The sequence below is a fragment of the Macaca thibetana genome, chromosome 11, assembly GCF_024542745.1.
Source record: "Macaca thibetana thibetana isolate TM-01 chromosome 11, ASM2454274v1, whole genome shotgun sequence".
Taxonomy (NCBI): Eukaryota; Metazoa; Chordata; class Mammalia; order Primates; family Cercopithecidae; genus Macaca; species Macaca thibetana.
The window spans coordinates 62,764,361-62,776,931 of record NC_065588.1 but is presented as its reverse complement, the minus strand read 5'-3'; the positions used below and the strand labels follow the sequence as shown (position 1 = coordinate 62,776,931).

The 12,571-nt window shown below is 38.9% G+C and overlaps 3 protein-coding genes across 21 annotated transcripts in view; all 3 read left to right on the top strand.

The window, feature by feature from the left end:
* Window positions 1-12,571, top strand: part of LLPH (LLP homolog, long-term synaptic facilitation factor) — a 648,032-nt gene that overhangs the window by 184,575 nt on the left and 450,886 nt on the right. The window lies entirely within an intron of this gene.
* The window catches only part of TMBIM4 (transmembrane BAX inhibitor motif containing 4), a 529,849-nt gene that overhangs the window by 79,094 nt on the left and 438,184 nt on the right, over window positions 1-12,571 (top strand). The window lies entirely within an intron of this gene.
* Window positions 1-12,571, top strand: part of GRIP1 (glutamate receptor interacting protein 1) — a 710,404-nt gene that overhangs the window by 463,529 nt on the left and 234,304 nt on the right. For all 19 annotated transcript variants that reach the window (XM_050748317.1, XM_050748313.1, XM_050748306.1 and 16 more), the window contains one exon: window positions 12,271-12,351. In XM_050748317.1, the coding sequence (XP_050604274.1) occupies window positions 12,271-12,351 (81 nt within the window). The remainder of the gene's footprint in view (window positions 1-12,270; window positions 12,352-12,571) is intronic.

Sequence of the window (12,571 nt, the reverse complement as noted above, 5' to 3'; positions counted from 1 at the left end):
ACACTGTTTTGTTCAATCCTCACAGCAATCCTATGTGATCATTACTATTTCCATTTTATAGGTGATGAAACTGAACCCGTCCAAGGTCACATGGCTAGAAAGTGGTAGATGGTATGAACTATGCAGTACAGTAAAATTCTAGCGAATTGAAAATGGTGTTGGTGTTGTCCATACGAAAACTATGGGCTGGGCGTGGTGGCTTATGCCTGAAATCCCAGCACTTTGGGAGGGTGAGGCTGGCTGATCACTGAGGTCAGGAGTTTGAGACCAGCCTGGCCAACATGGTGAAACCCCATCTCTACTAAAAATACAAAAATTAGCCAGGCATGGTGGTGTGCACCTGTAGTCCCAGCTACTCAGGAGGCTGAGGCAGCAGAATCTCTTGAACCCCAGGAGGTGGAGTTGCAGTGAGCCGAGCCAAGATCACACCACTGCACTCCAGCCTGGGTGACAGAGCAAGACTCTGTCAAAAAAAATTTTTTAAAAACCACATCTCTCTGGTCTAACACTTTTGTGGGGTTTCGTGTGTATAATCACTGTCTCACTGTAAAACCAGAAAGTATCCAAACAACTACGGCTTTAAATAACAAACAGCACAGACTCCCTGGATTCTGACAGCCATGATAAATCCTACTTTAATCGTGCATTAAAAACACATATCATGTGTTTGATAAGCAGTCATCTGCTATTGCTTGACCCAGCAATGAATTAATAAAGCAAAATATGTGATAATTCAAGGCATGTGTGTGAAATATGTTATTCCCAGGACTTCCAAATGTGATATCTGCCCCTGCCTCCCTCCCCACCTGCTGCCTACACTAGATAAGAAGGTGTTGGTTCTAAGACGCTATATAATGACAGTGGCCTGCTCTTAGGACTTGAGCTTAAATTTGGGAATTTTCAAAACTAAAGTCTACAAAAAAAGTGTGTTCTGAGATAGGTCCTGAAATGATCCAAGGCCAGGAGAGATGACAGTCTTGGAAATAATGGCTAGTGGGTTACTTACCTTGGTTTCAAAAGCTCCTCAGAAAATTCTGAAGTCTAGCAAAAAATTATTGCCTGTCTGCCCAGTGACTCTGCTGCATGAGCCACTCCTGAGTCTGAGAATTGAGGTGGCAGCACATCTGCCCTGGAGCTTGGCTCTTTGTAGAGATGAGCCTGGAGAGCCAGAGGGTAAGGAAAGGCAGACTCAGCGATCTCCTTGCCAGCTACACAAGTCATACCACCATTTTCTTCATTGTGTTGCTAGATATGGTCTGGTCCAAGATTTATTCCCCACTCTGGCTACATGAACACTCATAAAAGGTTTGAAATATTGTAAGCAGCAGGCCATGAACTTGTCTAGAATACTAAAGGAGAAAAGAGAGTGTCCCAGTATTTATTCATTTTAAAATGATAAACCATTTATAGGAACCAGTTCATAAATGCTCTATCTGTAGAGAATGGTTGGCTCAGAGTGGGAGTTAGAGAGATAAATTCAGCCAGATTTCATCTTCTAAAATGCTTGGAGCTTCTTGGCTAAAATGCATTCATTCAAGTGATTTGTTTATGTGCTGGAAAGAATCTTGAATCTTGTATCATAAATTAAACCAAGAATTCATGATGAAGAAGTGATGTCTAAAAATTGGGTGAGGTGATATATTCTTTTCTAAACTGCAATTTCAGAAGATCTTCAAATGCAGCCCCAAGTCCCTATATCAGTGACATTTAGTCATGCAAGATATACACAGTAGTGGCTACTATGTGAAGGAGTGCCTTTACACACACACACACACACACACACACACACACACGCTGTCTCTCTTGCTCTCTCTCGCGCTCTCTCTCGCGCTCTCTCTCTCTCTCTCTCTCTCTCCAAGTAAGGATGTGAATCAAAATTTGGTAAACAGTGTATCATGGTGGCTAACAGCAGACTCTCTAAAGATATGTATGTTAAAGCTTCATTTTTGCATGTTGCTTTCAGGGTAAAATTAGGCACATAATTTCATCTCTATAAGCCTCTGTATCCCCATACTTCAAATCATGTAACTGTTCCTGTGAAATTACATTGATGTGAGTACTGATAATGTATGTGAGGTACCAAGCAGAGTGCTGGGCATGTAATATGCTACCCTGCCCTAGGCTTTAATATAATAGCAGCTCCATTTCAGATTTGCCATACAACCTATTTAGATGAAGACAAATTCTTTCTTGAAACCAGTACTCCTTTTGTAAAATGAAATTATCTGTTTTGTTATTTTACATTTTATTGAGTTATTGTGAGAAGAGATAAGATTATAGCTATAAAGGATTTAGACTCATGTTGGCATCTTATGAATGCTCTATAAGTATTAACTCTATTTATAAAGTTATTGGTATCATTTACATTAAAAAGGCTTCTGGTTGACTGAAGTATACTCAAACTGAACTCAGAATGAATAACAGATCTCTAAGAAATTATTTAGATTACTTATAGAGGAAACCAGTGGCATTGCTGTTTAATGAAAGAGGCATCTAAAAGTACATGATTATAATTAAACTCTCATTTTTCTTCATGTAACTTATACCCCTTACATACAACCCGGGACTTCAACATGAGGTTTACTTTTCCTGCCATCAACTTTGCACTCTGATAAGTTCTGACTTAATGCATTTTCCCCATTCCCACAGAGTCCCATCACCTATTTCACTGTTTTGAAAATTAATGAAAATTGATGCCTGGAAAAAGTCTTGGTTTCCCTTGGCTTATTGGGAACATCCTTTGGACCATTGTTGCTAAGACCACTACACACTTAAGACATGAGAGAGGGAGTTGAGAATCACACAGTGATTTTTGCACATATAGGCAGTCACATGTAACCCTTGTTCCTTAAATCAGTGACCCTGGGAAGAATCATCTGTGCTCTTAGCTCCAAAATGTTACCCAAGGTTATAAATATATACTACACATTGTCCCCTTATTATTCCAGAATGCTAGATATAGAGGCATTTTCATTTTGTGTATTGGAAACTGAGCTAAACAGTGGTGATAATACTTTTATTTCCATTTTATGTAGAAATTTCTCAGCAGTGGTGACTATCTGATCACTTATTTAGATAATTTGCCTGCAGTTGACGTGTATCAATTTATACTACACTTGATTAACAGAAAAGAAGAAGGAAAGATCATAGTGAGCCACTGAACCAGGTTTTAAAGTTACCAAAGTTATAAAATTTTATCGTGTCACTGATTGTCAGAGCAACAGGTGAGAACATTAAAGGCTAATTTCTCAATAATCAAACCTACACGGGAATGCTCCACCCCACAGATATATGTGGCTCATTTTCCTAGACATCAGTGTTCATTCACACACTGGCACAAGATTTAGACCACTTCAAATGAAGTCATCCTGATTGCATTTTGCTGCTGCTTGTTTTCCCATCAGTCTTGACTTCATTCTAGCAGCTATCATACTGAAAATTTCTAAATATGGAAACCTTCGCAGTAATGTCACGTAAAAGAAGGACTCTTGGAGAACCCTGATTTGACAGAAAGCTCCCTCTTTTTCTCCGCAGTTTACATTAGAAATCCAAAAACATTCCAAACAAGGGGCAAAAAAAGAAGCAGTTTAAATAGTAAAGCGATATAATCATTTAAATGATTCAGTTTTGAAACTATGATCGTTCTTATTTGAGTGTTTAAAAATCACTTCCAGTCTTTTCCATGAGAACATTTTAAACATTTTGTGTCTTGAATTATCTAAGGAAAACCTATGTACTGTTTTACATTTTTCCCTAAATTTAATCCAGTCCAAATTGTATATATATATGAAAGTGACTTAGAATTTCATATTCGTTAGTTAAAAAAATGGAGAAACCTTAATTACTCCAAATGTATTATTTATTTCTATTAATCCTACCACTCAATTGCCATTACACTAAATCAAACACTGGTTCTTTGGCCCTCCAGGAATACTTGGATGTGGTCTAGCCAGTTTATACCTGTTAATGCATACTTTTTCCCTGAAGAATGGTGTGCTTTTTAAATAAGAATTTAAAATGTGGTTTTAAATAGCCAGTACTCATTACTGTGAAGTAATCCAAATTTTGCACCAAATTGTCATTCTAAAGTTAGTCATTTATTGAACCTATGAGAGACTGAAAATGTCAGCTGAGGTAGTTCAAATTTTGCACCAAATTGTCATTCTGAGGCTAAGCCTTTATTGAACCTATGAGAGACTGAAAATGTCAGCTGGCATAATCTAATGGCTAAACCAAAGCTTTAAAGCACATAGCCCTCTCCACAAAGAGAAAATGTGAAAGATATAATGAATTTAAGATGTTAATGTTTTTAATTGGGATCTGATATGGTCATGAAAATGAACTTTATGGCATGGATTCCAGCCCTTGACAAATTTTGATTCTTCGGTGATGAGGCGGGTCTGTGACTGCCATTAACAGACTGGTTCAGCTGTCCTTGCTGGAAACAATATTAGGAAGAAGCATAGGAGTTATCATCTGTGATTCAGACACATTAGCAATAGGAATGCCAGAGGCAGAAAAGGTGCAATTTCATGCTCATTAATTTCAGAGAGGATTACAAATTAACCTGACTAAAGATACTACTTTCCCAAAAGGCCTGCAGGCATCACTGAGCAGCCCAGCTAGCACAGACCACTTCCACAAGGTTGTCCAGATGCTCCGGGGCCACCGCAGTTCTGTTTGTCCCTGCATGCAGATCAGAGGCCAGGTTCTGTGCTGGAGACCTTCCTGGTTGCAGGAGAACTGTGCAGATGTAAGGAAGCAAATGTGTATCTGAGGAGAAAGAATTTAAGGAGACAGCGTCATGGAAGATTCTTCCCTCATGTCCCTGCCGTGAGGCAGAACATAACTTTTTATTTTCATTTGACCTTTACTAGCTAGGGGATAGTAATTCAATACCATTTCCTCTCTCCACCTTCAAATGTAAATTGACTAATAGATTATTATTACAATCAGTCACTTGCTCCACTGAATCTGACCTTAGATAGCTCTAGTTACTCCTATAATTCAGCCATTTCAGGATTTGTTGAGAGGTTTAAAATGGATCAAGGGAAGATTGAATTCACTCAAAACCATACCATTACAACAGTTTCCTTTACATTTGAAGAAACCAGTCCATGAGCAATTTGATGATTGCAGGCCTGGGGATACTCTTGGAGTTTGCTGATATGACTGGCATTCTGCCACCTACTTTGTAGGCTGCCCCTGATGCAACCAGGTGAGACATTGGAACAGGTATATCCTCACTACCCGTGCAGTTGCTGTTGGTCATATCAATTGGAGCAGGGCTTTCCAAACATTAATGTGCATACAAATCACCTGGAGATTTTGTTAAATGCAGACTCTGATTCCATGGGTTGGGGTGGAGGCTGAGATTCCACATTTTTTGACAATTCCCAGGTATGCTCCTGCTGCTCATCCATGGTCCACATTTTGAGAAGCAAGAATTAGATAATAGAGCAGTAAGGGAGAGAAATGATCTTATAACACAGGCCTACGATAATGTGAGCTATATTGTTGCCATTCTTTTTAGCTGCGATATTTAATCCCTGAAATGGTTATCAGATTATGGTTAGTTACAAGATATTCTATCACTGTGAGGAAACCAAAAAACCACTGTATATTTGTTCTTAAAATGAAATTGTGCTCTGTTTGGGTGTTTTGTTTTTTTTCCCCAAAGTTCAAAAGTAAAAGAAAGCCAGGTGTGGCGGTTCATGCCTGTAATCCAGCATTATGGAAGACTGAGGTGGGAGGATCACTTGATGCCAGGAGTTTGAGACCAGTCTGGGCAACATAGCAAAACCTAGCCTCTATAAAAAATAATTTAAAAAGTCAGGCTTGGTGGCATGCACCTGCAATCCCAGCTGCTCAGAGGCTGAGGTGGGAGGAGCACTTGAGCTCAGGATTTTGAGGCTGCAGTGAGCCATGATCATACCACTGCATTCTAGGCAGGGTGACACAGTGAGACCCTATCTCAAAAAAAAAAGAAAAAAAAAAAAAAGGCAAAAGATCTGGTCCCTTTAGGAATATAGAGCACATCTGTGTCTGAATTATGACACTATAAGGAAACCTGCAGAGTCAAGGATAGACATTAATGCCATGCAGATGCAAAACAAATAACAAAAGGGAGGAGGGAAAGTAGATGGGGGAAATCATCTTTTCATAGGAAAGAGACTATCACAGGGCAGCACACTGCCTCTGCTTCTTGTCATCAAGCTCAGATCATTCCCCAATCTTCTGGTGTAAACTTAGCTGTATGGACCCCTCTATCAGATTAGGGAAGGAAATGAAATTGATGCATTCTCGGTAAGTTGTAAGCAACTCTCCATGTTACAGCCTCCACATACCAAAGCTGTAGAGCCGAAGCCTGTGTAGGACTTGGCAGCCTTCTGACTCTAGGAGAGATCATGAGTGCACTTTTTGCTTGACCGTAGAAAAATAGGGTTATTTGAATCAGGAATTATGAACAATTTAATTTCTTTAAATTATGTGGGGCCCTGTGATTGTAGTTATGCATCATTTTAACAAGAAGAGAAAGATATAATTAAGCTCTGTTGTCAAAAAGCCTTAACAGTTATCCTTCAGGAAATCTTGCTTAAATTTCAAAGTGTGCCATCAAACCACCAGGGAAGCAAATGGGACTGGAAGGCTAGTGTCTATGGGAGAGAAGCAACCATGTTATGTTCATGCTAACTGGGATAAAATGTTCACAGGACCCAATTACTGAAACGATTATGGCTCCCCACCACACAAAACTACCATGTTATCGGAAAGCCTAAAATGACTTGTTTCTTGATTTTTCTGATTGAAAAATTACGGATAAATTCCTAGTGGTGGATCTCCCTTTCTCATCCTGTGCTTCACCTCCACCTAACCTTAAGCCCATTCTCATTCTCCCCGTCAGGTAATCCAGTACCATGTTCTAGTCTCAAATGTAGGGAGTAGTGATTCTGCCATCACCACTCCACTGAAAGTGTCATTATCTTTTGTGTACTTTGAGTCTTAGTTTGCTCATAGTAGGTACTAAATTGTGTGACATTTAATTGAATTCAAGGGACAGACTGTTTCATCCACAGTGGATTTTATTTTGTTCATTCATGGAAACCAGGCTTTTACTTCAAGTTTGTAAGGACATGCATGAGCACTGTGGCATGCCCTGCCTGTCTCCTCGCTACTGGGAAATGGTCATAATATTTAACTGCACCAAATGCCTTCTTTTTTCCTAATCAAGATGTTAAGGGGGTCTGCTGGCTTAGCAGGTGCCTCAGTTGTGCATAATTAGTTGCTAAGAATTGTTTAGCATACGCTGATTAGTCTCAGCCAAAGGAAATTAAATTTCCTTTCTTCAGCAAAGCTTTGAACACAGCTAGAGATTCCTGAAACCATATTCATATCGGGTTCCTCTGCATAGCCCAGAGTGAGAAATGAGAGTCTCAGGAAATGGAGAAACAGGAACCAGCCTGGTGACACAAGGATGCTGTTTGATACCAAGCAAACGTTGGAGGATTTGAGAGCATGAGGGGACCTGAGTCCCTTCCTCATGATGTGACTCTCCCAGCTCCAGCACAGGCGGTTTGTGATGCATAGTGAAGCATTGCTCCTTAGGTGCCCGCTGGTGGCTTTCCAAGTTTATAAACACCAGCTTCATGTGATCAAAACAAATGATCTGTGTTTGCCCCTCCTGTGTTTGGCACATGAGGAAACTGGCCAAACTGGGGGGAATGAGAGGGACAGATGGTCCCCCTTTTTGTTCTTCTTCTGCTTTAAGTATATGCTTGACTAACGCTTTTGGTGCCTTTGTCACCATGCCAATTCTCCCTGTTAATGGAGTGCATTTTTCCCTAGCCTCATGAGATGTCACTCTAAAGGGACCCATGTTCTTTATTGTGACCAACAGGTAAGCCCCTGTGAAGGGCCATCATGTGTGACGGTGATTACCTAGCTGCTAAGATGTTGTTAGGAAAGGCTGGCAGTGTTGATACCCTGAGATGCCCTTAATGATTGCTTGAAACATTCATTTCAGTGAGCAAGTAGCTCACTAACTGAATGTCTGCTTTCCCCTGTAGTGACTTTTAGTGAGAATCCCTGGTTAATATGATCATCCAAGTCTGGGCTGAGAGTCTGCTATGAAAATCATAATTCTTTTGTTTAAAGACATTATTTTAAAGGTTGATCAATCATTCTACAGTCTGAATGAAAATGAAAGGAAATATATGTTGATAACCTTTTTATAAAGGGTCAGATTTTTCACATTACGTCAATATTTAATAGCTGTTGGATGATAATGTGACTTTAAAAGGAATAGGCTATCAACCTAGAAAAAGAAAAGCAGAAGTAGGAGGGAATATAGCTTATAACAAATGTTTGACTTTCTTCATGTTCTTTGTTTACAACAAATGCTCTTGTTTGAAAAAGTGAATATAATTAATTCACATATTCTATCAGCAAACATTTAGTGAAAGCCTACGATGTGCTAGGTACTATTCTGATTGATTTCTTTCCTTGTCATTTGACCTTTTTTTCTTTATTGATATATCTGGATTTAACTTGAAAGCCTATTTAGTATCTCTTCAATGAAACAAAGAAAAGTATTAACATAAATCTTATAATTCAGTGACTCTTTTAAGGCTCATCCTGGGGAACAATGAGCTATATTGATGTTGCTTTTAAATTTAATCTTCAAAGAAATGAACTGAAAAGCATAAATTAGTTCGGTAGTACCATTTGTAACTGTTGTTTGCTTTAGGCAACAAATATGTGGAGGAGGGAAGAATGGGATGTATATATACACAAAAATAATTGGCTATGTGGCTCAGGTTCATTTTCAAAGGCTTCACTGTAGCAATTAACTTACACCATACAAGGTCTCTGCTGGTACAGTGTGCCCAATCACTCACTCCTGTGACACAGCAACATGTGGACCCAATGGCCTATGAAATCTTATCGTCTATCTAAAAGGAAATGAAGAAAGAACATGGGACTAAGAATATAAGAAATTCCATCTAGACTCAATTTAGATGTGTGTCCTCCTGTAAATTTATCTTTCTGGGCCTCAGTTCTATTTACAATGAAAGAATGGTCTAGATTATCCCTTATAACCGGGCGTGGTGGCTCAAGCCTGTAATCCCAGCACTTTGGGAGGCCGAGATGGGCGGATCATGAGGTCAGGAGATCGAGACCATCCTGGCTAACCCAGTGAAACCCCGTCTCTACTAAAAAATACAAAAAATTATCCGGGCGAGGTGGCGGGCGCCTATAGTCCCAGCTACTCGGGAGGCTGAGGCAGGAGAATGGCATGAACCCGGGAGGCGGAGCTTGCAGTGAGCTGAGATCCGGCCACTGCACTCCAGCCTGGGCGACGCAGCGAGACTCCGTCTCAAAAAAAAAAAAAAAAAAAAAAAAAAATAGATTATCCCTTATAAGCATGAAATTCTAGGGATATATCTATAAAGCTGCATTTAGGGACACAAGAGAAGATAGAAGCCTCCGTAGTTCTCCATGACTTTATGCTCAAGGATTAGAAATGCACTCTGGACACTCTGGTCCTTTAATATCCTACTGTGGAGCCATCAGCCACAGATTCATTCAGTGTGTTTTATCCATTTCTATTTTCAAACAAGTTTAAATCTAGAGCTGACTTTCAGTAAATCACGTCAAGAGAGCTGGTGTTCATTCTGTGATAGGCAGCTTTTTATAAAAGGCCATGGTGCCTCTAAGGTATTTAAAATAAAAAGACACTCTTCAGGAAAGTCTTCTAAAAACCAAGTTATATTGTGCCATGCTGCTCTGCTGCTATGCCCTCCTTAGCTCTGATGATCAATGTTGCCAAGCCTCTGCCTCCCTTCCATTAGGAATTATTGCTTTCACACTGATAGGCTTTGGCGTGATTGGCTTTGGCAATCAGGGTGAAAGCAATAATGCCGCTTAGACAACATTAGATAGCACTGAACTTTTTCATTCTGGTCCTTTAACCAATACAAGATTTCGCTTCTAGATAATTATTTACTTTCGCCTGTGCTCAGTAAGGTCACTCTCTTGATATTGGGAGCAGTTGGGGGTGGTGATGGAGAGGCTGGCCAGGTGGTCATCTATAATTCAGTTTCAACCTTTTAAGGATGTGCTCAACTAGACTATCTCAGTTCTAAATCAAGGAAGTTGTTTTCAAATATAAATGAGAAAACCATTTTACCAGGGTTGACTACTTCTGAAATGCAAACTGGGTACATTTCTAAAGAAATAGCTCCTTAAAATAGAGCATCAAGTGCAGATAACCCCAGAGTCTCCTGGGTAAATCTCTTATTGCCCTTTATAAAAAGCCAACACTGGATTCAACTCAAGACTTTAATTGGCTGGAATCTTGACAAATAGAACACTGAGGAAAGCTTTTAGGCTTCCAAGATGCCGTACCTAAGCCTGGTTGTTGTGATTATTTCCTGGCTTAGTGCTCTATGCTCATAAATACACCGTTTCAAGGTTTTGGACAATGAAAGGAAATACATTTTTAAAGCAGTCTTATAAAGAATCCCCGGCTTTAATACATAGTACATTTGTTTTAAAAGGTACTAAATGAAGCATATTGCCTTCTTATTAACACTGTGAGAAAAACACTCAAATATTCAAGTGACAATGGTGGGGCAAAGGGAGACTTTTATAGTGTGATGTTTACATTTTGTATTTTTTTTTGTGGGTTTTAATTATACTCAAAATGGTGTTTGCAAAGAGAAGAGTCGAAGACCTAAGATACCACTTCTAAAGCAAAAATGGTGTTGATTGAATTGTTATCTGAAAGTTGGTAGTTTATCTTTATGGTTGGAAGAATATAAAAAATTGTGTGACAAATTAAATATAAACGTGAAACAGCATGACTTCTATTTTTTAAGTTAATTGCCACTTACAGCAGTGTTAATCTTTTCCTTTTGTCATTGCGTATAAAGACCTTGTTAGTTTTATGAAGAAATCATGAATCATTTCAAACCAGAAGTTCATCCTAGAGAGGAAATGAGTTCCTCAATTTTGAAACACAAGCCATTCAGTTGGGAGAATTAATGTTCTCAGATGATAAAGCCTTGTTCTGAATAAATCCTTGTTATGTGTAATAGTTTGTCATGTACAATATGGCTTCTTTAAGTTCTTTAATGATTTCCTGCTATTATAAAATGGTTACAACAACAATAATACATCTTACAGTGTGGCCAGCAGTGACATTTAGGTTATCTAGCTGGACTGAATATGCTAGATAATTATTTTACATTCTATTTACTCAAGCCATGTACATCTTATTCTTGAAATTTTTAAGGTTGTTATTCACATTTCTTTTACTTTTTATAAATGCTCCCATCCCAATTAGGAAGAATTGTCCTTTATTTTAGCCTTAGTATTTGCCATCCTAGATCACTGCTCCTTTATTCCTAGTCAGGTAAAATCATTTTCAAAGTTAAAAAAAAAATCACCTTACTTAGAACTGGATGGACCCATTGTCTCCATGATCTTGTCACCTACTGTTTTAATCATTCACCTTCTTGCCTAACTCTCACAGATCCATTAAGCTTTAGACCTTCTGTCTTCTCAGTTGCTCTTTTAATAATTCTGCAAGTTATTTTCATCTCTTTCTAAAAGAGCACAAACAAGCTCATTGCAATATATGTCTTCTTTTGCCAAACCATCATTCCTTCCCTATTCTCAACCTAGCTCCTCTGGTCTTCCCTCTGAACATCTCTATCCCTCTGCTTTGCACTGGCTGCCAGTTCACACTCCCAGGAGGAACCTACTAACTCTGAGTAGCTTTATTTCCCTTGCAATACTAACTCTGTCATCTGCTTATCTGAAATATTGCCTTTCTTTTTACTTTCTTTGTTCTTCTACCTGATTATTCTTAGTGCCCATTGAGCCATTTTATTTCTTCTTTGTCTTTGTTACACCTATTCACTGGTACTTACTTATCAATGAATGTAGGTGACAAATTATTTGTATACTCTATTTGCATACTTCTTACCATTTCATAAACATCTTCATGAGCACTATAGCTTTTGATCCTGACAACCCTAAGAAGTAGATGAGAATTTTCTCTCTCTTTTATAAGGGAAGAAACATATTCACAACATTTTCAAAGATTGATCACACAGCTAACCCAAGTATAGGACCCAGGCCTACCAACACTTTCCACTGTACTGTACCACTTCTCTCTCGCAGAAGGATTGCAATCCGTTAAAAATCTTCACTGCATTAGAAACTGGATGGAAATTAACCAAACGCTTCATTGTACCTTTGCAGATGAGAGTCCCTACACTAAATCCGCCAGCCAGACAAAGCCGCCTGATGGAGCGTTGGCTGTGAGGAGACAGAGCATCCCAGGTTAGACCAGACTGTTGGATTTTTCAGCTGTTTTACTTTTGAATCCTGTTATTTGGTGATTCTAAACAATTCCAACTTGGTAAAAATAATAATAATAATAAATCATGTTATTTCACAGAGCATAGAATGAATTCTACACCACTTGTTCAAACAATATTCATAAAAGCTAGACTTTAGAAAACCTTGCCAACCTGTGAGAATTCATCTTGTAATCCATCAA